The sequence below is a fragment of the Lichenostomus cassidix genome, chromosome 1Aa (genome assembly GCF_008360975.1).
Source record: "Lichenostomus cassidix isolate B80296 chromosome 1Aa, HeHo_3.0, whole genome shotgun sequence".
NCBI lineage: Eukaryota > Metazoa > Chordata > Aves > Passeriformes > Meliphagidae > Lichenostomus > Lichenostomus cassidix.
This window is the reverse complement of record NC_139480.1, coordinates 53,814,732-53,841,816: the sequence shown is the minus strand read 5'-3', so window position 1 is coordinate 53,841,816 and position 27,085 is coordinate 53,814,732. Positions and strand designations below refer to the sequence as shown.

At 40.8% G+C, this 27,085-nt stretch overlaps 2 protein-coding genes across 3 annotated transcripts in view; one reads left to right on the top strand and one right to left on the bottom strand.

Moving 5' to 3' along the window:
• The first annotated feature begins 3,240 nt into the window (after positions 1 to 3,240).
• On the top strand, positions 3,241 to 8,950 carry SPX (spexin hormone). The gene is made up of 6 exons (XM_085049048.1): positions 3,241 to 3,390; positions 4,291 to 4,371; positions 4,491 to 4,548; positions 5,862 to 5,921; positions 6,568 to 6,654; positions 7,888 to 8,950. The coding sequence occupies exons 1-6, from the start codon at positions 3,385 to 3,387 to the stop codon at positions 7,944 to 7,946; spliced, it is 351 nt and encodes a 116-aa protein (XP_084905174.1). The 5' UTR covers positions 3,241 to 3,384; the 3' UTR covers positions 7,947 to 8,950.
• A 2,169-nt stretch (positions 8,951 to 11,119) lies between these two features.
• The window catches only part of GYS2 (glycogen synthase 2), a 43,551-nt gene continuing 27,585 nt past the window's right edge, over positions 11,120 to 27,085 (bottom strand). For both annotated transcript variants that reach the window (XM_085049046.1, XM_085049047.1), the window contains 9 exons: positions 25,968 to 26,074; positions 22,678 to 22,737; positions 21,953 to 22,031; positions 21,309 to 21,422; positions 18,311 to 18,437; positions 16,869 to 16,964; positions 14,860 to 15,023; positions 13,650 to 13,730; positions 11,120 to 12,032 (listed from right to left, as the gene is read on the bottom strand). In XM_085049046.1, the coding sequence (XP_084905172.1) occupies positions 11,814 to 12,032; positions 13,650 to 13,730; positions 14,860 to 15,023; positions 16,869 to 16,964; positions 18,311 to 18,437; positions 21,309 to 21,422; positions 21,953 to 22,031; positions 22,678 to 22,737; positions 25,968 to 26,074 (1,047 nt within the window). In that variant the 3' untranslated portion in view covers positions 11,120 to 11,813. The remainder of the gene's footprint in view (positions 12,033 to 13,649; positions 13,731 to 14,859; positions 15,024 to 16,868; positions 16,965 to 18,310; positions 18,438 to 21,308; positions 21,423 to 21,952; positions 22,032 to 22,677; positions 22,738 to 25,967; positions 26,075 to 27,085) is intronic.

Here is a 27,085-nt window from a genome sequence, read left to right as displayed (position 1 = left end):
AATCCCAGAAATCGGCTTTTTATCACTTCCAGCGTCAGGATATGCAGCCTGTGCCCTTTAGATCATCTCTAAGAATAAGAATAGGTTATGTTCTTTCTAATAAGGGGTCTTGCTGCTATAGCAAGCTACCCTCTACTTCCCTCACTCAGGGTATTGATTACATGCCAAAGCCACTTCCTCCTCCAGGTGAATCAGCTGAGAAATGGCAGCACTGACAATGAGTGTTTCATGAACAGCTCATCCTGCCGAGGTGCCACAGTTTTTTAGTGTGTTCTGATCCATAACCAAATTACAGGCTGCTTCATTTTTCAAGGGTAAGAGCTCACATGTGCCCTTATGCATCCACATTTATTTTGTGAATGCAGGCACTCTGAGTACCTGCAGTGCCTTCCCAAAACATTGCCTCCTGTTTGCAAACTAACTGTGTCCCCCATGCCATCCTAGAAGTAGTTGGGTTTGTGGGAAGGGTGAGATGGCCTCATAGGATCATGGCAAAAGAAAGCTTTGAAGGGAGAAGCCGAGTCTTTTACATTTTGATCACTGAAGTAGAATTGATGAGCCTGAAGTGCTTTGTTCTGCATGAAGACTTCTTACAGATTTCCAAGAAGATGGTTTTGAGATACACTTTTGTTTGAAAACCAAAAGCAACTTGGAGTAATTGGTCATAGTAAAAATAAATGGATTTGGATCCATAAGTCACAAAGGCACAGACAATTTAAGAGAAAAATAAAAACTTTTTGGAAACAAAAAAATAAAACCCAAAACCATTATGGAAATACAATTTGAGATTGGATTCATTTTGCCTGCTGTTGGCTGAAGACAATGAGAAGACACAGACACATCCAGAGGGCAATTCAGCCCTTCCCTCCCAATGCTCTGCACCCTGTGGCCAGGTGATGCTCATTGAAGCCCTACTGCCTTCCCCTCTAAGAGGGATTCAATTGCTAGTCCAAAGCAATTAGGGACATTTTAGGTGCCCTAGGGATCCTGCCTGCCCTTGGGCTGCTCCTCCACAGGTCTCAGGGATGTTGCAGATCCTGTGTCACAGCTGGCACTGCCCTGTGCATGTCTCAGGTGCCACGGATGAGGTTTGGCCAAGGTCAACCGTCTCTTTCTGCAGGTTGCAACTAAATTCCTGATTTTTAGACACCCTGGTGCCACTGAGGTGTCTGATGGTATGGTGATAAAACCATTTATTTGAAGATGATGCTGTCAAGCTGTTCTTGAGCTGGTGGTCACCTCTCCCCACAACAAGGCAGTTCAGATTTGAAGCTGCTCAGTTCAGCTCCCTGCTGCCCTCCAGGCAGCCTCAAATCTCTACAAGGAGGCCAGTGGGACTCTAGGAATACAGCCATGTTTGGAAGAGAGCCTGAGACTCTGGCAACGCCAGAGCAGTTCAGACTCTGCAAAGTGGTCAAAAGATAATAAAAACTGAAGTTATTTTTCCACAGTGTGGTAACAACATAAATCTTTCTCCATGCCTCCCATTCTCCTGATCTTCACCCCAGTTACAAGAGGAGGGGCTGAGCTGGTTGTCCCCCCAGTTTATTTTGTTATCATGTCTTATTCCAGTGGCAGGAAAAACAGGGCTTATTTTCAGTGCCAGACACATTCTAGTTTTCCTACCATCCTGAAGAGATTATACTTCACACTGGCCAATCCCAAAGGCAGGGGCTTAAATTTTCACAGGCTCAGCTGAATGTTTTGATTCCAGCCCTGTGGTCTGTGCATAAAAGTAAGATCTAAAGCCACTTCAGAAGAAAATAGGTGAGTAGTTTTACCTTTTCCAAGCCTCTGCATGTTAAATGTCTCCTGACTGCATTGCACGGTCCCCTTCTAAGGCTAAGGGTTAAACATCATTGAGAAATGTCTCTGATCCATCAGAGCAAGGGGAAAAGAGCAGGGGAAATGTAAACTTCACATTGAAGTAGATGTGAATAGAATCCCTTCTGCTGCCCAGGATGCATCAGGGCATGACCTTTTAGAAAGGATAGATCTCTAACAGCAGAACTCCTTGAGACCAAAACCTGAATTTTCCTCTGGTCTCTTGTGTCTACAGCAGTGTGAGCTGCAGCTGATGCCAGTTCTATATATTCAGTGAGCAATTCTGTGTGGCATGTGCAGAGAACAGCGATACTCCCCAAAAAGCTGGACAGCAATTGCACCTTCACTTAATAATGTGCTTTGGAGCAGTGTCCACAGACACAATGCCAGGGAGAAATTCACAGTGAGCAGCAAGCAGTGCCCCTCTGCACATTCCTCCTTGGACTCCACATCCATGAGCCAGTGTTTGTCACATGCATGGGCTGACCTGGATTTTTGTCAGACCACAGGCTGGCCGTGTTGGTGAGGCTGCTCCAGTAAGCTTTCCATTGATCAATCTTCTATTCAGGAAATTTCTATCTCCTTGTTTGCTTTGCTTCTCCTTCTGCTTCCATCTCCCAGTTTAAAAAGGAAAAAATGCAGGAGGAGAGATGAAAACCCTGGCTACAGAGCAAGCAAGTCCAGGTATCAAGCATGATTAGCTCTCTGCCTGAGGAGCAAATGCACTCTTCATGACCACAGTGAGCCCAACAATCACCCAGAAGTAGCTCATGGAAATGACTTCTCTGATCCCTGCTTCCTGCCTTTTTTCTGTTTACTGCTCCACTGCTTGACCTATTCAAACCCATGGTCTGGGTTTTTACTCCAACCAATCCATGACACAGAAAAGTGTTTCTGACTATTAGGAGTTCAGGGTGTATTGGGTTTTTTGGTCTTTTTGTTGTTGCTGTTGAGCTTTGTACTTTTATTTGTGTGTAGGAAAACAAGATGCAAGAGATCATGAGAGAATCAAACAATAGACTACATCCACTGAAGGTGTGCAAGGAATATCCTCAAGCTAGTGACATTGGCTAAGTGACCTTTTTCTTGATGCTTGTGAGGAATTTACCAGCTTTTCCAGCTCCCACCAAGGATATTAATCTGAGCTATGCTAGATTATCCTGGGTAAACACTCACCATACATATTAATACCCGGTCTGGCTGTGATTATTGATCATCCAGCAGGAAAGTGATGCACTGCAAATGCACAGGGCTGCTGCTGATGTATTCAGGAGGTATTCACCCAGCTAATGGGGTGCATCTCCAAGTGTATCCATCTTTCAATCATTTCAATCATCGCTTCCTGCAAGACTGCAGGTTTCCCTCAGGACTCATCAGACCTTCTGCTTCTCCATCTACAGGGCTGACAAGAGATCCCTTCAAACTCCTCCGCCCTGCCACGGAAGGGGAGGGCACCTTCACTAGGAAGATTTAAAAAGGGACCCCTGAACATGTAGGAAGGAGATCTTGTGACACATCATCCCAAGGAAAGAAGCCTGAAGGTTTCTCACCAAGGCAAGTATGAAGGTAAGTGAGAATTTTTTGGTGCGCGGGAAACATTTAGTTTGCAATTAATGCTTTTCTTTTTCATGTGAGTGCAATATTTAGGAACTGCAAGGAGGCTTAATAATTTTTCCTTAAAAAGTACCTGAAAGAAATACACACAGAGATATATTATGTGTATTTTTAAAAAACACCAGTTGCACAACCTGCTCTCAAACCAGGATGAAAAAAATACTGTAAAACATAAAGTCAGATGCTCTGCTGCCCATCACTGTTATCAATACATGAATAACAACATGGTCTGTGTGAACAAGCAGAGATGCAACTTGTGCACAGAGGATTCATGCTCAGTGCTTCCATTTGCATGTGCTGCATCAGTGAGGAAACTCCAAGAATCGAAAAAACCTGTCTTGTGACTTGTGTTAATCATGGTTGATATTGATAGGATGCTTTGTTTAAAAAACTTTTCTTTCTTTTTTTTTTTTACCTGAGGAAGTGGGGATTTGGTCTCCTGATTTGTTTGTTTGTTTGTTTGTTTGTTTGTTTGGAATGACAAGCCCCCTACAACATTTGCTTGTTGTCTATGGTTTGGTAAAATCAAGGTAGACTTTATACCACCTTGACCCATTAGTTTGCACATTATTCTCATTTCTGGAGGGTCTGATATCCTGGTAAATAGGAGAACAGAAGGTGCTTCTGTTGATGGCTATTCTCACCAGGATGGAATGGATTTGAGTAAAAAGAATAAAGCTCTATTTAACATTAATCCCCTGATCAGATCAGTGTGCACTGCAACACCCCCTGAGCAAGAGGAGGTTTGGCAGCAAGACAGGGACAAAGCAGTCCACATTTAGATGTGAAGCTGGGAGGATGTGCAGATGTGCAAGGCTTCTCCTGCACCTTGTGGTTCTCTGTTGTGCACAGGGGCTGCATAAACTCACAGCATCTGCCCTTGCCCTGCTCCTGGCTGCGTCCTTCGTCGCCTTCTCCTGGAGTGCCCCCCAGGTGAGCTCAGGCTGAAGGCCATGAGGCCCAGAGATTGCTGCCATTAAGTATTTGCACTAATTAGCTATGGTGTGGAATGCTGACATGTCTCTCTGCCCTCTTTTTTTTTTGGCATAAAGGCTTATTTCCAAAGGAGGAACTGGACTCCTCAGGCCATGCTCTATTTGAAGGGTGCACGTAAGTCCCAAGCTCTTTCCTTTTTGAGATTACTTTCTCCACCCCTGGCTTATTCCTGGGTTCCACACAAACAGTCAATCCTGAGGATGCTGTGGAGGTAGAAGTCCTGAGGCTTTCAGAGATGTGCTAATTGCATGGCGCTAGTAACATCACAGCTTCAGTCCCTGTACAGGCCATTTACTTCAGAGCTGGACTCAAAGGTCCTTGGGGGTCCTTCCCATGCAGAATATGCTGTGATTCTGTGCTTAGTTATTTCCTCTTATCTCTGAATTGCATTGCCAATTTTATTGTTTTTTCAAGAATTCAAATCAAAAAAAGCAAGTGTTAGAAGAAAAGGAAAACAAAATGTGGAAAACGTACAATATATAATATATGTATTGAAGCTTGACTGCAAAGCCTACTGGAAAAGCAGTTTCTTTATCTGAAATAATCCTAAAGGGAGGTTAAGGCATACTGGATCTAGTTATCATCCCTTATTTCCACTCAGCCTTTATTGAAACATCTTTTCAAGTAAGAGGAGAACACACGTTCCTGTTTCAAGCACCTTGCAGCAAAGTTGGTATTAAGACCACAAACAACCTCTTCTAAGGAGAACTTAGATGTCAGTGTTATCAAAATTATGGCCTTAAGGTTGTGTGAATAAAATTTTGAGTTTCTACTGTTGGTCTAGAGTTAAAGAAGAATTAAATATGGAAGATAAAATTTAGAGACAAAGAGAGATTTTGTCCTTTGATCCAAATCATAAAGTTTTCAAATATAAATATGAGAAATTGTATGCTGAATTGTTGATTTAAAAGGTATCAGGGAGGGTAGGTAGTAAGAGAGGAAGAAAAAAAGCTCCCTGTAAATTAGAATAAAAAAGAAGGTAATAATCCTGAGAGAAATGCAAAAGGAAGGCAATACAAAAAATAGCAACACAAAATAAATATACCATCCAAACAACTGTGAATATAACTGAAAGTTCTAGGGACATTAATACAATTATTCCAATGATAAAAGCAAAGAATTTGACCCTTTTTATTATTATTCTTTTAACTGAATAATGCACTGTTACTTTTCTACTGAGCTTTTTATCATTCTTACTGATGCATGGAAAGCAATGTGATTTTATTTTGTTAGTTTGGGGTTTGGTGTGGGCTTTTTTTTTCTTTTCTCAAATAGAAATACCATTTAAAAGGCAATACTTTAAAGTCTAGCAAAGAGTTTGAAGGCTCTTGTCCATACAGAAAATTGAAGAGCCCTTTAGGGATTCTGAAGCAGGAATTACAAGAAATTTGGAGATTGTTTTCATCCTTTCCCCACTGCTTTTGTAGAGGGACGTCGCTTCATCTCTGAGAGCCAGAGGAAGGACGTGTATGACAGAGGGCAGCTTGGTGAGTCCACAGGCACAGGGCTGTGGAGCCTATCCACCTTCCCCGCTCATGGGAGAAATCCATGGAAATGGGAGGGGATTTGTTTTCCTGGAATCAGGATCAAAGAAACAACTAAACCCCATTTTTTTTAGTCCCTTCAGTCCAACCAGCACATGATAAAGATTCACTTTCCTCTCTGGTGCACCTGTGTGATTTCATTTACATAATTTCCAGACTGACCTGGCTGTTAAGTGGGATTTTCATCAGTGCTTTTAACTTTCTCTTTGCACTGGAAAAAAAATCAAATCAAGCTATTAATTGTGCTGAAAAGACAAATAACAGAAACAGACAATGTCAATCCACTCTAGACAATGTTTCTGGAGGGAACAGAATGTTGTAAAAAAGTAAGGAACATACAAAAAAGGAAAATGTTCTTTTTACCTTGTAAAGGACTTTGAAACAGCCTCTCTTTTAAAAAGATTGCTAATTTCTCCTGTGGCATTTATTCTGGTTTTGAGCAGAAAATGTTATAGAGCAAAAGAGAGTATTTTCTTCTCTTTGGGTCTCTAGTTATAGAAATAATAATAACAATAATAAAAAAAAACAAAGTAAAGAAATGCCATCAGACACCATCAAACCACAAATCTCTGATTTTTTTATGTTCTAGAAACACGCAGCCAGAACACAAATCCTTTATCTCTTTCTGAAGCTGCTGCACTGCTCCTTAGTTCCTTACAGAGAGCACAAGAAGAAGGTAAATGCACATTTTGTCTTACTCTGACTTATTTTAAAGAGGTTTTTCAGTATTTCATTTGGTGATGATTTAGCAAATCAATCTAAAAGGTCTATTTTGAATTGTGATACTGTTCCACAGAGTGAATTGCATTGGAGTGTGTATTCACAGAGATTAAAACATGAGTCACATAATGATAGCATGTATATGTATATTCTGCTTTTAATTTTCTCTTCAGATTTTTTACTGTTTTGGATTAAAGGGAATGGCTATTTTTTAATTGAATTTTCCAAACCAAATGTTTACTGGGGTTCCTTTTTCTATAGAATATCGTTTGCCTGTGAAGTCTTTATTCCTCCACTGAATTTGGTGCAAAAGTTTAAAAGAATCCATAAGAGACCCAGGAAGGAAGCTGTTGGATTCACATCACCAGGCTGAGACCTTAAACCTTTGTTTTCCATGTCCTCTGTCCTTAAACCTTTCACCTCTTCAGCCACATAGACTATTTTTTTTTTTTAATTAATTTGGAAATGGAGATGGGACTCTGTGTTCAGCTCTCTCTTCCCTGCCATGGCAGAACTCCGAACAATAAAAAGTTCAGTGGCTTTTTCGAAGAGAGAAAGGCAGAATTAAAAATTAGCATAGTGATTTGGAGAAAATACATGAGCCCTTGTAAGGCTGAATCCGTGAAAAATGTCACTTGTATGCTCACAAAATCCCCTGAAGGTGGATTTTTACAAATTTTAGTGGTATTTTCCTGCCTGCTGTTTCTGTAGCAGAGGAGATGCTGGACAGCAACTGAGAAAAAAGGGTGAAATATCTGAGAGAAATAAGCAGAACTGGCAGTTTGTTTGGAAAATAGTATGTGGAATAACATTTCCATCACTGTAGGAGGGAATAACCAGTGGAACCTGGTAAGCCATGCACTTTCAGATCAGCTGATTTTACACTTGACTGAGGGCAATGTCCAGAAGAAGAACAAATCCACTGTTTTCCTAAGCATGAAAATTTTTGCCATGTGCTAATATACCCCTCTGGACACAGCTTGTATCTTTGTTCTTCAGCAAACAGAAAAATTCCTACATTTTGAATTGAGAGAAGACATGATTATTGCTAGACACACTGCCTCTCTTAGCTGAGCAGTCACACTGCATCAGGTCTGTGCCTGAGGCACATCTGTCTCCTGGAAACTTTGGCTGCCTGAACTTTCCTTTATCTGCAACTTATTTTTCCCCGTTGTGTTTTGCTTTACAGCAGAAGAGGAAAACATTGATCACCCTGGCTACTTGACAGACAATCTATCCAATTGGTGAAATGATTTAAAATGTCTTTAACATTTGTACAGCATTGAGCCTGAAAGCATAACCTGTGTAAGTAAAGTGTTTCATCCATTGTCACTGGAGTTCCCAAAGGGTGAGGTGTATTCACACCACAACATTTTGAATGCAAAGGGATTAAAAGGTGCCAGTTCAGATAAGGAAAACATCTGTAAAGTTCCTGCTTTCTGAAGAGAATTTTAAATCCAAAATTTAAAATACATGGCACCATCTTAACTGAAAAGATGATAAAAACTGTCTTTTTGGACAACCACTTCATTAAAAACAGTTTTTTAATTGCCATTGGGAAGCCTTTTACCACCTTTTACCCAGCTGTATCTTGAAGCTTTTTAAACTCTGATGAAGACAGATGCCTTCACCACCTCACTGGTGGCTCTGTAAGGTGCTGATGGTCAATAAATTCAGTGAGGTACTAGAACAATCCAGCTACCTGTGACTGCAAAGCTGGTGGTATTTTTCTTTGCCAGATACCAGTCACCACAGCGAACAGGCAGCAGCACTAATTGCCCCAGTTCACTCATGCAGAAATATTCTGAATAATCCTACTGAGCAAGTCCCACTACATAAAGACAGTTTGGGGACAGGTCGTGCATTATCAGGGCCTCATTAATGACTGCATTGGGATTGTACTTTTTTGTTCTTTCTTTCTGAGTTGCAAAACTGGAATTGGACATAAATCTGTTAATTATCATTCTGTGCTGATAAGGATGTATCTACCATTATTTATGTCATTCTGTGGTCTTACTGGAAAGCCCTCTGTAGTTCTCATATAATTAAAAAGTAGCCACATAATTTCTGTGTCCAAGCAACTATGTTTTATTTTTTTAACCTTCTACCCTAATCATGGTCTTCATCTTTTAATGCTAATTTCCTCTGATCTTTCTCATCACACTGCCAATTAATTTAATTCACACTAACTATAATGTTGATACTCAACACAAAGAAACAGAGCTGAACGAACAGAGGAATTAATTTCTATCATTGGGTTAGAGGCACTTTCAGTAATTGTCTATAATCTGTATCACTTCATGGAGGAATATAACTGGAGAAATCAAAGTGTCCTACTTTGTTCATTTTTAAGAATTAATATATCTTTCAACAGCACTGTATGTTGTATGGCAGAAGACATTCATTACAGACTTCACCTGAAGACCAGTGCTATCCACCAGAATAATTTCATTAATTTAACTGCCCTTTGTTTCAAGCATATTTGGAATATTTCAGGTGCATCTAAGTTATTTCCCAGCGTGTTTTAAAGGATCATCAGTCAGTGCTCAGACAAAAAGTAGCACAAAATCAGAGAACAGACTTATAGAAAGGCCTGACTTGGAAGAGACCTAGCAGATTGTCTCGTTCCAAGTGGCCTGATATGACCAGGGACACCTTCCACTAGAAAAGTGAAAAGTAGAGGGGTTTTACATCCTTTGGTTTTTCAGTGTCTTGAAATTTATCTGCCTCTGCCTGGCCCAGTGATACAAAAACTGTACTCATCCTATTCCCAGCTGACTGATTTTTGTGCGTGTTCCTAATTTAAGGTCTCAAACAATTCCTCACAAATATCACGAAAGAGAATAAACCTCCTGCCTTGCTGGTGAGCTGTTTGTGAAAGCCCAGTATTTTCCATCTGGAAGATAATCCCTTATGTAACAGATAGCTGCTACCAAGCTTGTCAGGTGTCAGTAACTGTTGGGAATGTGTGGCATTTAATTTAGGCAATCTGTCGCCAGGGCTGAATGAAAAGCCGTTCCCCTGATGCTATAAATTCAACAGACAGAAGTGTTTTGCTGTAGTTAAATTGCCTTGTTACTAATGGCTAATGCTGGCATTCAAGGCAGAACTAACAGAAGCCCCAAGGCAGGGGGTAGAGGTCACTTTGGCCACTGCAGGACCTGAATCTGAGAAAAATGGACAAAGCATTCAGATTAGTCCTATCTCAAAAGCTGAGCACTCTCTAACACCAGGAGGGTGCTCAAAGCATGTGAGTGTGCTGGAACACAGACAGCTTTCTGCTCTGCAACAGAGCTTTGAAATACTGGCCATAAATACAGACTTCTCTATTTATTTCTTTATGAAAACATTAACTTTCAATCCATATGGCCTTTAAATGTTCTTTCTTTGGGACTCTCAGCCATTATACCCTTTGACTCTGTGAGGGAGCTCTGACTAAGAGCACTTTGTGGAAGGAACACAAAATGCAGTCGTTCACTTAGTAAACTGTATGAAGGAAAATACTTGCAGTAGCTTTGCTTTCACCACTTTTATATGAAAAATTACCCATTGATTTAAGTACTCTTAAAATTGCTAAAAAAGTGACTCCTTTTAATACCAAGCTTTTGCCATAAAAGCCTAAACCTGACTTCTGAGAATAGTTGCTCTTCCAAGTATCCAAATCAGCTTAAGACTGAAAGTCCAGTTTTAAAACTCATTTTAAGTGACTAAAAATACAAACAGGCACGTTGTCACTTATATTGGAAATGGCCTGTGGTAAGAACCATGTCACCAAGCACTGGTTAAGTGTTTGAAAGGTAGGAGTCTAACCAAAGTTGGACACCTAGGCTTCCCCTGGGACTGACAAGGAAGGTAAATACCTCCAAAGCTTACATTATCCTACCTGCTGATGGACAGGCTGAATAAATTCCTGGAAATGTCTTTTCTTGAGCAGCATGAGCATTTTTTGATGCACAAACTTCCAAAACAAGAGACTGATTTCCTTCCTAACATCTTCATGTCAAAATGTACTTCTGAAGAGCCTCTTCAGGCACTCTGCATCTCTAAGAACTGAAATCCTTCTGAAAGCTTTTCTGTAAGACAAATGAAATATCTAGTTCTTATCGTGAGGTTCAGTTGTTCCCCAAGCACTTTGAAATCTCAGGTGCTTTTCAAATTAATATCTGCAATTTTTTTAGCATTATTTGTTGGGATTAGGTGTCTTCTAGAAGTGAAATAGAGCATGGACTAATGGAAAGTACTGATCTTTGAATGTTATCACATTGCTCTGTGGCATGTAGGTTTGTCTTCAGGGGAAAGTGTTACTTAAGGCAATTTTGTCATTCACTTTAGCCCAGTCACATTCATTGCCCTCCAAACCAGTTTGTTAACAAACTTAGAATCTATAACAAGATGAAAATAAAAGAGACATACCAGAGGAATCAGAAAATAAACGGTCTGCTGTTTATTGTGGGTCTAAAAGACCTCAGAAAGATGACTTCATTTGTCTCTAAAATTCAAATGCCCACTGCATAAGACTTTATATTGTTCCACAGGAAGTATGTTTTACCACTGGATCAAGACACTTCTGTGTGCTGTAAAAAAAATGTTTTCAATTATGTAAACTTACAATAAACAGCATCAGGAAAAAGAAAGACCATTTTCTTTTCAGTGTATCTTTTTTATCTCTTCCAATATTTCTCCAGTGTAACATTTTTAGTTTTCTAATTTTTTGAGCTCTGTTTTCAAGTTCATGTTAGTTTAGGAGGGGAAAAGGGGAAACATAAATGAAGCAGGAATTCATTTGGGATACCCAAAATGTAGCTATTCGTGTAGACTATGATTAATACAGATGATTCCATATGATCTGCAGTTTGTATAAGCTCCTGAGGGGATTGTCTCATACTCTAGTTTTATTAAGCTTGAAAAATCTCTTCTACCTCAAAGGGGCACAGAAAAATTGTCATTTAAACTACTTTCAAGGTGAAATAATATTAGGCTTTCCAACAGTGTAGCTCAAGTAACATGTAAGGTTCCCCTAATCACATCACACTGTCCTTAACACAAAGCTTGCCAAGCCTACAGGAGAAACTGTTGAGTGGAGGGGGAGACCGGGCTGGGGTGAGAGCAACGAGTTCAGTTCCTGTATTCTCCATGCTGCTTCTTTTTCCCCTGTGGCAAGGCTCCAATGGTAAAGGGGGACTTGATGTTCAGCCTATCCCTTTCAGCTTCCTCATCCTCGTCGTATCTCTCATCCTCTTCATCCTCAGCTTCGCTGTGTTGAGGGCTGGAATGCTGAGAGGCAGAAGGCGATGGTGGCACTGATGAAGGCCTGGGGAAGCTGAAACCTTCCGTCTGGCGGAGGGAAAAGCAAATTGAATGAATTGAGTTTCTCAATTGGTCTTATACAGCAGTTTAAGGCTATGGTCACTTCAAAGGAAGCCAGTGGTGGGATGTAAGCTAGACCTGCCCTGCACTCTAAAATTAGGCTTCCTTGAACCCAGATCCCCTCAGTCCTCCTCTGACAGAGGTCTTTAGCCTGTGCCATAAACTACATCCTGCCCTTCCAGCATTGCTTTTTGCAAAATATGACTGTCTTTACTGAGCCTTAAAACAATCAGCACAACACAGAATCCTTCCGTGCCCTGTAGTCAGAATATGCTTACTGAAATTCAGACTTCAATCTGAACATTCAAAACAGTTTTCTAGTTATAAAGTCAGCATCTGCAAAAGTGGAATCAAGCCAGGGGTTTTGGTCTGAACCTCCTCTCTCCTTTTTATTTTAAAAAATGAGTTGCTCCTTGGAGGCTCCGTTTCAGGTAGCATTGTTCTGAAGAAGTTCTGAGCAGCCTCTCTTCTCAAATTGGTGCTAATCTGTACTAGGCAAGAAATACTTGAAGGTGTGCCTTTAAACTGACTCCTTGCAGTTCCAGCCAATAAGTTTAGATGAAGGCAATACCTTGCCTTGCTTTCCCCAGAACACCTTTTCCCAGCTCCCCCTCTCTCTGCTTTGTACAGAATATCTCCATGGCATTTAGCAGAAACAAAATTCAGAAGCTGCCACTCTTCTAAGAGGGATTTCAAGGGGCAGTTCGTCAGCTGGTCTAAAGTGGCATAGTCCCATCCAGCTCAGTCTAAACCATCTGGAGACCTGTTCCTGTGCCACATCTGGGACCCCTTATGATTGGATCTGATACCAGTAGGTTGTGGTTTAACCCCAGTCAGCAACTCAGCCCCACACGGCTGCAGCTTGTTCCCTCCTGGAGGGATCGAGGAGAGAATCCAAAGGCGGTAAGTGGGAAAGCTCGTGGGTTAGACTAAGACAGTTTAGTAGGGAAAGCAAAAGCTGTGCACACAAGCAAAGCAAAACAAGGAATTCATTCCCCACTTCCCGCGGGCAGGCAGGGGTTCAGCCCTCCTCAGGAGAGCAGGACCCTATCACACACAACAGTGACTTGAAAAGACAAACACCAGTGCTCCAAACATCTCCCCTTCCTCCTTCTTCCCCCAGCTTTATATGCTGAGTGTGACGCCAAAGGGTCTGAAATGTCCCTTTGGTCAGTTGGGGTCAACTGTCTCAGCTGTGTCCCCTCCCTGTGCAGCCCCAGCCTCTCACTGGTGGGGTGGGTGAGGAGCAGAAAAGGCCTTGGCTCTGTGCAAGCCCTGTTCAGCAAGAATGAAAGCACTCCTGTGTTATCAGCACTGCTTTCAGCACAAATCCTAAACACAGCCCAGCTACTCAGAGGAAAATTGACTCTATCCTAGCCCAAAACTGCACACTCCTGACTGGAGACTGGGTCTATAACTTGCTAAGCTTTTAACTAGGAGTTCCTACTTCCCTTTAATTAACCCTGAACTTGCTAACTCTCTTCCCCCTCTTTGTGTGAAACACACACACACACACACACTTCCTCTCTCTCTTTGTAAAGCAGTTAAAATAAAGATGAAGTCATCTCCAAAAGCAGACTTTACCTTTGGTGGAGCACTTGGTTCCATCTCAAATTTATCTGGGAATGCTCTGCTGAGGGCCAAGTGTCTGGCATGCATGTAATACTGCAACAAAACAGAGAAGCTTTTACAAGTCAGAAATCTTGGGTAGATTTAAGCCAGGAGGGAGGGAAAGGAACATAAAATGAGTATCTTCTAAAAGATGGTACTGAACAAAGGCTCAACATGTTTTCAGATAAGCAGAATCCAGCTGATATCACTGCTTGTAATGAACACAGTGCTGTGAAGCGATAAGCCATTCATGACATATTCACACCAAAGAAGTCTGGAACAGAACCTGAATAAGGTTCCTGTAAGATGTATTAAGATGGAAACTAAGGCTTGTCTTGGTCAGTGTAGTTGCTATTGAGTGACAGGTATTCTTTACCCCTCAAGAAAGAACTGGGTTTTTTTTAATCAGGAAAATTTACATCTTTAAATGTGCATATGTAATACACATAAGCTTTAGGCTCATCCAAAGTCACTTTGGACTGCACAGAAGCATGTGTAACAGTGACAGAGAAGTAACATTTATGAGTTTGCTGATGCCTGGTATTTAGGAATTTGACAAAAATATTTACAGAGAAGTAACATTTATGAGTTTACTCATAGCTGCTATTTCAGAATTTGAAAAAAATATTTATAGATCCACTATATTCCTGAGTTTGCAGCACATGCACGGAAAAAATAGCTTGTTATATCCAGGTCTTATGCTGTGTTGGGAACCATACAAATACTAAGGTTCTCACACAGGTATCAGAGCAGGAAAAGGCCCAAAATAAATACAAAACTGATATATGTGCATCCACTTCTTCAGTCCAGTGGGCTTGAGAACTGCTTTGCTACTGGCTTCTTAGTAGGTGGTACTGCAGTGATTTCTGTGTCAAATTAAAAACACTACTTTGCATTTAAGGCCCAGAGGTAGTTTAGGAGTGTTGAGGAGCCACAGGGCCCAGCAACATTTCATGAAGGATGGGAAGAATTTTTGAAAGTGTCTAGATGACTCTGGAGCACAAATCCTCCTCGGTGTAAGTGTTGCCAGTGACACCAGCTTTTCACATCATCTTTAGCACCAGAAAAAGCTCGGTATGACTGCATTTTGCTCTAACCTATTCAGCCATGTCTCTCCTTGCATGGCAGCACGGTGCAGCAGGCTGCCAGCTAGGCCCATGAGGCTGGAGTTTGGAACACCCACCCTGCCCAGGTATCTCCAGTCCAGGAGGTCGGAGAGGCGCTCGGTGCGGTTCCTCTGGATGATCCTCTGGCGCCGGTTCTGCTGGCAGAAGCTGTACAGGAACTGGGTCAGCTGGTTGCACGACTCGTCCGGCGAGCGGAACCTCCTGTCCACGATGTAGATCCCTGGGGGACACGAGCAAGGGGGAGATGAGTGGGGCTGGAGATGGGATCTGACCTCTTACACTTCCAATCTACCTTCTGCCATGTGGCCTTACAAACATTATACGCAGTATATCCTTTTTAATGTTAAAATGCAGCTGTAACTGGAACATTTGTTACCATTCTGATGGAATGGAGAGATGCAGAAGAATATGCTTTTTAATTTTAATTTTCTTTACCTTTCAGGCTGAAATTCAGTAAATTCTTTACAACTCAGAGGCTTTGCTGTTGCTGTGTAAGTATGTCCAAAAGGGTTTGAGTTTCTGGATAAAGACATATCATTTTTACCTCCCATAATTTTTAAAATACTGACTTCTTAAAGGAGAAGTTATTATCTAGTGTTTTCCTAGTTTGCTGTAGAATTCACAAGTGTGGATGGCCAGAACCAGGCTGTAGGAGAGAGGCTGTGTTTTCTGTAGAAATACAAGTGTTTCCATAGAGACAGCTAACTCACATACCTCATTCAACAGACAATTCTGGCACAGAGAGGGCAGAGGTAAGCTTTGCCTCTACGTAGTTTGTTGAGATTAATACTTTATTTTTTGCCACCTTCCTTATACCAGGGTGCTAGGAAGAAGAGGATACCAGACCTAGCAGCCCTCTTAATGGACATGACAGATACACAACTACCTTAATGAAGTTCCTGGTGCCAGCACAATAATTTATGTCAACTCACATCAATGTTTTGGCAGATAAGAGCTAGTGACCTGTGCTCTGTGTCTCTAAAGGGTCTCAAAGACATGTCCACCCAGGCAGGTGTATCTGTATTTTGTACCTGGCTCTACCCCTTGCCCCTAGGTCAGGCAAAGCTGGCACCAGGGAGGAGCTGTCACTGCCTAACTGTGAAAACAAGCTGAGACACTTGGAAAGGGGCCCCAGTTTGGGCACAGGTTCAATATTCACAGAATCACAGAATTATAGAATAGCCTGGGTTGGAAAGGACCTTAAAGATCATCTCATTCCAACCTCCAGCCATGGGCAGGGACACCTTCCACTATCCCAGGTTGCTCCAAGCCCCATCCAGCCTGGCCTTGGACACTGCCAGGGATGGGGCATCCTGTTAGCCCTGGCTAATTATGGAGAAAAGCACAGTCAGGACTGTGCCTCCCCCTGTACCTCCAGGAGGCCATGGCTTCAGTGACAACCACATCAGCTGGAAATCAGGGACAATCAGCCCTAACAGAAGGATCTGCTGAGGCAGAGGATGACTCAAGAGGCAGAATTGTCTTGACATACCAGGGACTGGCTTTCTTCCCCCTCACCACAATCCAGGCATGAACCATTAATAAACCTTCCTGTATAAACCTTCCTGAGCAGATCCTTATTTGAAGTAGATTCCTTGTATTTCCACAGCTCTTTTTTTTTTTAATTTTTAATTTTTTTTAATTGTACATGGTAGTTTACTGTTTGGTGAGGGACATGCTTCACTGGTCTCAAAGTCCCAAAGTAACCCAAAAGAAGCAGACTTTCCCTGCTTCTTTCAAAGGCTCTAATGCTACCAAGAGGCACTTTCCTTTACAAAGTGCTGGGACACTCCTGGCTGATACAAGCAGTGATGAGTTTGGAAGGATAGAGCAGACAAAAAGTTAAAGGGAGACAAAAGAGAAATAACCTGGAAAGGGTTTTGGTAAATATGAAAGCTGAAATCACTTGTCCAACTTAACAAGCTATTCAGAGCTCTGAATAAATTCCCCCAATGAATTCCCTTGTCCTAGAGAAACACAAAATTGAGGAGTAACAGCATGGTTGCTGTGCTTTTTGCTTTCTTAACTCAGAGGCGATATTTTGATACACCGTTAAATTTTTTACCATAAGCTGCTGGGTCAGCAACATGTTCCTGCATGAAACAGCCAAATCCAGAGAGGTTTGTGGTTACACTGGGAATGCCCATCACAGTACACTCAGCTGCAGAAAGAAATAGGCAAAAAGGGTTTCAGGGCAATGTACCTGCAATGGTTTTACCTTGAGAGAAAAAAAGAAAAAGAAACAGGCAGACAAAAAGTCCCATAACACTAGAGCTGCTCTGAAAATGTCAAGTGAAAACTATAATAATGCTTTGTTGTGGATTCTGATGGGGGGGGAAAAAAGATAAAAAGAAATTTTCAACACAAAATTCACACTGTGTTTGCAAACATATCTGAAAACTTTCTGGGAGTGCAGTTTTGAAACAGAGAACCCCAATATGTGGTATGGACTGTTTGGATTTTAAATTGGAGACTGAGGTACACCATGTTCATTAGTTGTTCACAACCCCTTACAAAACCAAAACTCTTAGGAGCAGGAGCATTTAAAACTTTTTTTTAATAAAATGTATATATTCATTGTTTGCAAACAGGTCTCTATAGCAAGGAAAAAAACTCGAAACAAAAAGCCCATGCCAAAACAACAAACTCCATCATTAACTCAGGATTGCATTCATAGTAGATGTGGAGCTGGTTTTATAAAATCAGAAAATGTATGCATTTTTTGTATTATTTCTGTCATAGCTAAGAGTAAGGATAAATGCTTACCCTTCTTAAAGAGGTTTTGCTAAGCCTAACCTAAACCAACATGCAGATCCAGTAAATAGTCCTAGAAAAGTGCAAAGCCATCTACATGGCCGTCATTCATATGACAATTAAATTGGTGTCTATAAACCAGTAAAATCTACCTTTAAAAAGCACTTTTTGTTTCTGAGAGACTTAAATGGATATCAATAAAGAGCATATTTTAAGTCAGAATCTACAAGCTCTCTGCATTTTTAGAAATTTCCAGTAAATTCAAGGAGATTCACTAACAATGCATGTATTTCTGGCAAATAACTCAGTTTTGGTATTACATAATTCTCTCAAACTTGTTATTTTGAATTAAATCCACTGAACTATGTCAGCTGGTAGCATCAGATTTCTTGCCCTGCTTTTTTCAATATGCACATTCCTGCACACCTTCTTTTAAAACCCTTGAACCAAGTGAAGGAATAAGTTTTAAAAATTATTTCGTGTTCTAAAGCCACAGAAAATCAAAAGATCACACATTGGTATGAGAAAGAGTCCAGCACAGGGACCAGTGAGAATAGTTATCAATCAGTAAATCTAGTGAGTGACAACTAGCTGGCCCCCAAATTTTGCCAGCAGTAAGACCTTGCATGGCAGAGGAAACAGAGCCTAAAGGCTTTTTTCAGTACTCCAGAAGAAACTGGCTCCAAAGCCTTTTTTGCCTTAACAGAATGGGTGTTCATCTTTCCACACTAGCTAAGGGTACAGAATTCCTACCTGGAGTGTAACCCCAGGGTTCATAGTAAGATGGGAATACACCAAGGTGGCAGCCTCTAACAAACTCCTCATAGTCCAAGGGCAGCAATGGGCTGGTTGAAGAAAGAAACTCTGGATGTAGGATCACCTGGATATGCAAAATTTGTGTTAGAGGGGAGAGAAAACCATCATTGATATATTTTAATTATCAGTAAGCTTAGGCAATTTATTCACCTTGGGCTTTCTCTAAGTGTCTGGACAACACCTCCTTTGACCATCCATCTCTCACCTAACCCACTTCCCCCACTAAAATGTCTCCTGCCTCTGCATTCTTGTCCTGGAAGTAGAACTGAAAATGAAGCCTTTTGTTTCTGGGCAGGTATTCAGCTTTATCCTTATTCAACAAGGAGATGTGCACCGAGAATTAGGCCTAAGGCTGTGGCATTTAGCAAAATTTGGTCTGTTCTACAAAGGTACAAAGGATTGACAAAGGAGTGACAGGACAAGGGGGAATGGCTTCACACTGATAAAGAGGAGGTTTCAATTGGATTTTAAGAAACTGTTCTTCCCTGTGAGGGTGCTGAGGTGCTGGCACATGGTGCCCAGAGAAGCTGTGGCTGCCCCTGGATCCCTGGCAGTGTTCAAGGCCAGGCTGGATGGGGCTCAGAGCAACCTGGGACAATGGAAGGTGTCCCTGCCCATGGCAGGAGGTGGAACTGGATGATTTTGAAAATCCCTCCAACGCAGGCCATTCTCTGATTTTATTGGGATGTCTCATTAAGAGGAGGCCTCAAGCAGACACAGCACTTCTGAGCTTCACAGTATCCACTGAAATAAAGGAACGTTCACCACGCTCAACAGGTCTCCCAAGAACTGAGGGAATTTTGAAACCAGACATATTATAGCCCTGTCACCACAAACCTGTGGTTAGGATGCCTAATCTTACTGAAAGACAACTCTCAGGACTGAAGCTAATTTATCTGCATGACTCTGGAGAGCTTGGGGTCACTGCCCCACATCCACTGCTTCAGAAGTGTCTTGCATATGGTGCCCCATCAGTCTGGGGAGGAAGAAGTGTGAGAAGATGTTTTAAAGTACTCTGGGCTTATTTCCCTGCATGAACATAGCCCAGCCATTATTCCATACCCAGGATATGTTTTTATCCTTTCTTAATAATATTGTCACTTTCCACTCACTTGAGTAAATACATGAATGTTCTCAACCAGGAAATGGGCTGTAAATTCATTTTGCAAGCTTAGTTGATCCCAGTGATTCTACTGGCATTGCTGAGGGTATTTTTCACATGCCAGCTGTGTCTACCTGGACATGTCATACATCTCTCAAAATTACTGTCTATTTGAAGTTTACAGAATTTTTGTTGATGCCATTCAGCTCATTAGGTATTAAGCCTGCTCATGCAGCAGGTAATTTTTCAGTGGTAATGACAGTTTTTTACAAACTTGACGTATACTGAGAAGATGTCTGTGGTGTTATATCTTATCTGCTCTCTAATGCCTTCAAGGCAGTTAAATCTGAGGCATTTTTTACTACATTTGTACACAGTGCATCCTTCCCCCCTACTTTTGTTACATCTATCTACATATTATGATCACAGAATTTACTGGAGTCAATGTTCATATATTAAGCCAGGAAGAAGCAACTAGAAAGTATAAGAAAATTGTGGCTAGCACAGGTTTTTCCCATGAGAATTTTTCTTGTGTTTTATAAATAAAGATAAAGTTTGGATGTTTTTGGAACAGTGTCCCAGAACTTGGACAGTGCAGGCCTGGCCAATCAGGCCTGGGGGAAGGCTTCTGACTGACCAATCTGGGTGACTTTTGAGAACTCTATATATGTGATGAAATCAAAACAATAAAGGTCATTCCTTCTTGCCACTGAGAACTGGTGCCTTCATTACTCTGCTAGCTGCTCAACAGCGACAGAAAATATTTACTGGGCTATTGCCATGGGTTTAAAAAGACAAAGCTCTGAGAATAAGCGACATGTCATTGTCAGGGAAACTTTGGATCTGGCTTTAAAGAGAAGGTTTGGAAGAGGAAGATTTTGCAATTTTAGGTTCCATTTTGTCGCTGTTGAGCCGCTAGCAGAGTAAAGAACCCAGTTTTTAGTGGCAAGAAGGAAAAGGACCTTTATTGTTTTGATTTCATCATATATATAGAGTTCTCAAAGGTCACCCAGATTGGTCAGTCAGAAACCTCCCCCTAGGTCTGATTGGCCAGGCCTGCACCATCCAGATCTTGGGACACTGTTTTTAATAACATCCAAACTTTATCTTTATTTATAAAACACAAAAGGAATTCTCATGGGAAAGACCTGTGCTAGCCACACCATTTGACTAGATGGATGTTTGAGATAATCATAATGTCAGAGATTGCCAGGCCAAAAAATCTTTGGCAGACCTGTGAAAGCAGGAGCTGATCCTTGCTGTGTTTTGACAGGGTAAGCATGAAAGTAAGGAAAGGATATATTTGCATACATTTAGTTTCAACATGTGATGAAAACTGAGCATGGCATGAACAGGAATTATTTCTGCTCAGGATCAAAGCCCTGGTTACCTTCTAAAGCAAATTCTGAATATCAGTGTGCTGCTCTTAAGAGATGAATCAATACTCCAGAAATGTTTGTGCTCAAACCTTGGACCTCCAGTTTTCAGCAAGTGAATCTATGACAGAGTTTTCCATCTGGGTGCAAATGACCCATAGCACTCCCTTGATTTCAGGAGCAGCATCTCCTCATTCAGTGCAGGAGTCAGCAATGAAAACAACTCCCTAACCTAAGATTTCTAACTTGAAATTAGCATGGCTAAACAGCACCTGAGGATCTCTGTGAAGTGACAAGTTGTTATTCCTGGAAAGGGGGAAAGAGAGAAATACTCTAGGAATATACTATGCAGGAATTATAGGCAGGAATTTAACTGCACTCCCTATGCCAACAACCCAGACTGAGAATGCTTACAGAAATTCCATTTGGTATGTAAAATGAGGAGGCCAGAACGCACCTTCACTCGGTCTGTGCGGTTGTTGAAAAGGCCAATGCGCCGGATGGTGTTGAGGATTGGGTCATTGCTGTCATCAATCATGTTGTGGGTGGTCACTGGAGGCAGACAGTGTCTCTGAACACAGAAGAGGCAATCCATAAGTCAGATAAATTCTTGGCAAAGAGTCCTGTTGCTATTTCCCAAGGCTACTGGAAGACTGGCAGATTTTGTTGTTGACGTGAATAGGTTTAATTTACCTCGAAATAAATCTATTTCTACTAATTATTAGAAGGGCCCACCATGAAATTTTGAAGATTTTTAGTCAATGTTGTATCTCCTTAGAGTTTGATTTTACATATTTAATAAAATTGGAAGAATCCAGGCTTCAGGAACAACTCAAAGTTCACACTTAGTGAAGAACAAAAGAATTAGGAATTTTGCTGTCCGGCATTTGAGTGAAGGAATATCCATGGACTCCCCAAAAGATTAGCTTGGGCCATGGTCTCGTTAAAAACAATCAGAGCTGATTTTAAATGTTACTGATGAGAAGTATATTTGCTAAAAACCTCTTCCCAATGCACATATATCTCTATATATCACACATAATCCTTTTATATCATCACATTTATTATTTAGATCTTTATGTAAATGACACATTTTCTGACCTGAGTTGAATAGATGGCTCTTTTCATAATGGTTATGTCATCTCGGTCAAGAATCATGTTCATGTCTGGGATTTCTCCTCTGCAAAGGCAACACACAACCAACTTTACCAAGTGACTTGTTATCCCTTTTTATAATGAAAATGAAGAAATGACAAACAAGGTCTGATCTGAAGTTTGCTGAAATCAACATGAATTTTTCCCTTGTTTTCACAGCCCTTCTATATTCATATTCCTTACATTGTGTCTCTCATACACTTGCTGACCTGCCAAATAGCTTTCAAAAAAAAAAGTAAAGAATTTTTTTCCCCTGTTTTTTGGACACAGCTTGTTTTTTACTGAAGTTCCAGTCCTCTCATCAGTGCTTTGGGTTATTCACTTCCAACTGCCTTCTGAAATGATATGACTAAATCACTAACATATATTGTTTTGTTTCTGGTGCTTTTTAAAGCAGAGGCAGCTCATTTTTGAGAGTGAATAAGCCTTTGTGTTACTTACACATGCCCTGTGTCTCTGACAACTCTTTACACCACTTTTTTTTCCAATTTTTTTGCTCTCTGATTTGCCTGTTGAACAAGTATCTTGTTTATGGTCCCATATCTTTCTCCCACACCCTCCTATGGATGTCAAAATTCCTTACACAAAGAGCAGAAGCACAGAAACATCACAGGTAAAGCCACCTGAACATGTGGTTCTGCAAGGCAGAGCAAAGCAACTTATTCACTCACTTCAGGAGGGCATTGTAGAGTTTCCTTCCAAACTTTTCTTTCACAGTCTGTGCAGTGTCCCTAGGAAGATAAGTAAATATATGTATAAAAGATGAGAATCCAGGACAAAGGCAGTATAAAAGAAATTCCCACTTTTGGAAATTAAACTGATACACTGATGGAACCAAGGATGCATAGGCAGACAGAGGTCTGGTTCTCAAAGTTCTTTTCTCCAGCCAGCAGCTGTGTTGATGGATTCCAGCAGAGCTGAGGATTTGACCTGCATCTGCAGATGAGTGCATTGGGAAAGCCAGGGGCAGGCTTCACTAGAGAATCCTTCTAATGCTCTGCTCTGATCAGTAGAGCTCATGTCAGCTGTGAAAAAGAGCCTAGGTACTGAAATGTATGACCCTAGGTACTGAAATATGATCATTAATAATGGACAGAGAGATCTCCAACTTCACCTGACCTAGAAGAGAGATGCAAGATATATGAGTTTAACCAACAGGGATGTTCAAAGCAAGCTTCCCCCTTCACTTTCTGCCCTATTTCCTAACTTGAAGACTTTTGGAAACAGGTGTTACACTAGAGTGTAGTTTGTCTTAATTAGTCTGCAAAATAAAAAACTTTCTTAAAAGCTCAGGCCAAGTTTTGAGCTGTTAATGAGGCCTGTGTCAGACAAATGTTGTATTTTAGCTAAGAAAGAACTCCAGTGAGCCACTGTCCTGCATGCACAGGGCCATTTTTATTATTCTGCCCCTAGCTGGGAGTTCTGTTGTCAAAACAGCAAATGCACTCTAAATTTGAGTAAATACACTGTGAGTAAAGTTCCACCTCATGGAACCTTTCTCGCCTTTTTGATTTTTAATTATACTTTGGGCTGAGACAAAACTTGTTAAGTGAAAGCCTAAACTTTACCAAGCTGAGAATCCACATACCTGTTTTTAGGTGCTCTCTCCCAGCCCATACAGGCATATAGTGGATGAGTTAATTTTGGATGAGCAGCTAAATGTCAAACCACACTGACCCAAACTCCAGCAAACTAGTTCCCTCATGACTATATTTTCATAGACTGGCATGCACAATATCTAGAATTCAACCCAGAATCCCTCTTTTTGGCTGCTATTTCAGAAGCAGACAAAAAGAGGGATTTTATATCCCAGGCCAGCTAATGCATATTAACTTGTAAGTGCTATATTGCTTTATAAGTTCCAACCTCTTCTTGTTTTTAATTTCTGTGGCATCCTGAAAATCATTCGATATTATTATGTAATACTGCTAGCAGGTAGGCTTATCCTAGAGCTCTAGATTATGACCATGATAATGCTGCATACAATGATGCAGAGCTTTTTTTTTTTTTGCTTTTCACATAGCACACTGGGAAGAACAGCTGGAAGCAGCGTTTTTTGCATTATTTCATATCTTTAGTTTTACAAAATTACAATAAATTTAACAAATTTATTGTTATTATTGTGCCTGCATTACTGAGTACCAGAGGAATAACCACGCACTAGAGACACAATATGGAAAAGCTTTTACATAGTTCATGTAATCTAAACCTTCCTAACATTCATGTATTTAATATGTACCTGTTGTATTCTATTCAAAAATGGCATCCTTTATATCAAGCACAAAGCAGAAGCCAAAAGCATGGCTGTTTCTCACTGCACTCACATCATATTCCTTCAGCTCTTGTGTAGAAAGCTCTCCTCAGAAACTCTGATAACTGAAGTTACTCCACTTCAGCCATATAGAATTGAGTTGCACAGATGCACCACAGACCCTCAGAGGGTGACAGTCCACGTCAGAGAATGATTTCTGTCACTCATCACACTCCCAGAGTGGCACAGGATAAAACATCACTTGGACTGAAGCGTTGCTCTCCACTGGCAGTGAAGGCAGCTCAGTCACATTATTTTCAGGAAGCCAGAGATGGATAATTAATTCCAGTCTCTAAATTTGTGGTACCTGCTTCCAGAGTGGCAACCTGGTAGAATATTTCCAAGAAGTTGCTAAATTATCCACAGATAATTTAGGCAGCAGAGAGATTTCTCATATCTGCCTTTTTTTCCAGATATGGCAAAAGCTACATGATTTCAGTGACCTTAGTTAAAACTATTTCTGTCACTGTTTTTGTGGAAGTTTAATATCCATTAGTCAAATACTCCAGCTTGATTACTGATATCCAGAAACTGAGCCAGAGATCATCTGCTGGAGGCATTAATGAGATAACACAAAAAATAGCATCTTTCTCTTACACAGCGCCTTTCATCTACAGATCTCTAAATTGGTTAGACTTCTATAATTTCATAAATATAGAACTGGCATCACAAAGAGGTTGAACACAGTAAAACATGGGCATAAAAGCGGAAGGTAGGTCCTGTGGGGTTTGGTTTCTAGTTTTAACACCAGCTTCCTTACTTCTGCCACAGAGTTTAACCACTGTAGCCACCTGGTAAGGTGCACAGTTCCATTTCAATGCTTAGAGAATTAATCTGTAAATGTATTGTGTGCAATGGCATTTTTTTTCACTTCTTTAAAACAAAATTCATCCTTGATAATCCACCACTGATTTTCTTTATGAATTTGAAGCTTCAGTTTTACCACACCACTTAGTTCAGAACTACCTCACAATGTATGTCTCTTCCTATGTGGAATCACATGGCAGGTAAAGTGAGGTGAGGGTTGAATCTGCTCCTGCTTTGCCTTTTTGTTTGGAAAGTTGCAAAATGAGAAGGGCTGTGACAATTTCCCCTTTATAGCTATAAGTTTCACTGCTTGGTTATGACTACTGCTCACTGTAGTCCATATAGAAAATTACAGACAATTGTTATCAACTGTTATTCTGATGGATCACACAGTACAATTTCCATATTTCTCAATAAAAGAGGATGTGCAATTAATTTCCTTTTCCCACAGAGAAGCTTACTGTGATAAATTAGCAGGCAGTCTTTATTTTGTGGGAGCTCTATAGTACATCCAAATGGAGTACCAGAAACAGCCAGGAGACATTCAGAACATTGGATTTTCTAGAACATTTGACTTTGTTGCTGCAAAACAAGTACTACTTGCTAATGAAATGGCAAGGCAAGTTTACTAAAAATAACTTAGGACAAAAAAAAAAAAACCTAAAAGGAGAAATATTTGACCTTATTTATCTTTCCCATCTCTTTCATCCCTGAAATACATTCTAGTTGCCCATGATCCTCAGTTTTAACAGAGCAAGAAGAAGGAGCATTATTCTCCAGCTGAAACTTTTGCATGTTCTCCTCAACTGACTGCACCAGGCCCTGGATGGGAATGGCAATTACCAGAGCTGCTTCCGGACTGCTTGTCCTTTCAGGGTTTCCACGTTGAAATTGTTGGTTTTTGCTGGCATGATGAAGAACACGACGACTGTAACATCAGTCTTATGAACCTACATGACAAGAGATGGAGAGGAATTAAAAAAAAAAAAAAAAAAAAGGACTTTTATTAGAGGGTATCACAGCCAACTTTAAGAATTATTTACAGGAAATGCCAAATGCTCTATGGTTTCCCAGGAAGGCTCTGATCTTGTAGCTCTTGCTACAAATGACGATTTGTCAAGTCAGAGATCAAGACAGAGATGTCACCCAGCTTAAGTTTGAGCAATCAGATCTCCCTGAGCTCTCGTGGTTTAAAGAACATGGCTTTGGATGTGCACATAAACTGCAAAAAAGGAAAATCCTACACACCTCACCTGACACAAACTATTTTGGCTTAAAGGAGTGAGCTTAAATTTGGCTTAAATTAGTGCATTAGCTGAGGTATGCCTAGGCATGAGGTGAAGCATTCCCTACAGCAGCAGGTGTATGGGCAGAGAGAGAACAAACATCTTCTACCTGAACCCCTGGCAAAAAACCTGCTGGAAGCACAAAACGCCACGAGTAACTTCTTGCTCATCTCTATCATCCAGCTACTGCAAAGGCAAAAAGCACTTGCTGTAAATTTTGACCCTTTATTTCTAGATGGTTTTGCTTGCTGGTTTCTCCTGTGCATGAACAAGGCTCAAAATACCAGGTCCATTCCTTGCATGAACAAGGTTTTAATCCTGTCAGCAACAGTGTAAAGAAATCTAAGGGTGAACTCTTTTCAGAGCTGTAAAAATTAAATTAGTTTGAATTGCCTCCATTTCAAATTTTAGATAGACAAACATGCTGTTAGTGTACCTTCTCTCATTGACATAGGGGAAAATGTATAGTATAAAATAACCCATGGGAGTCATCTATCATCTTAATGTTCTTCACTTCCCTCTCCTCAGAGCAGGTTCCAAGTCCATCATGCCGTGATCCCAGTGTGCATTAACAATCTCTCCTAACATTCCCATTTTATTTCCAAAATTTTATTAAGGTTTTCAAGTAGCAAAGGAGAAGGTCTCTATAAAATAAAATAGTTCCATGCAATGATA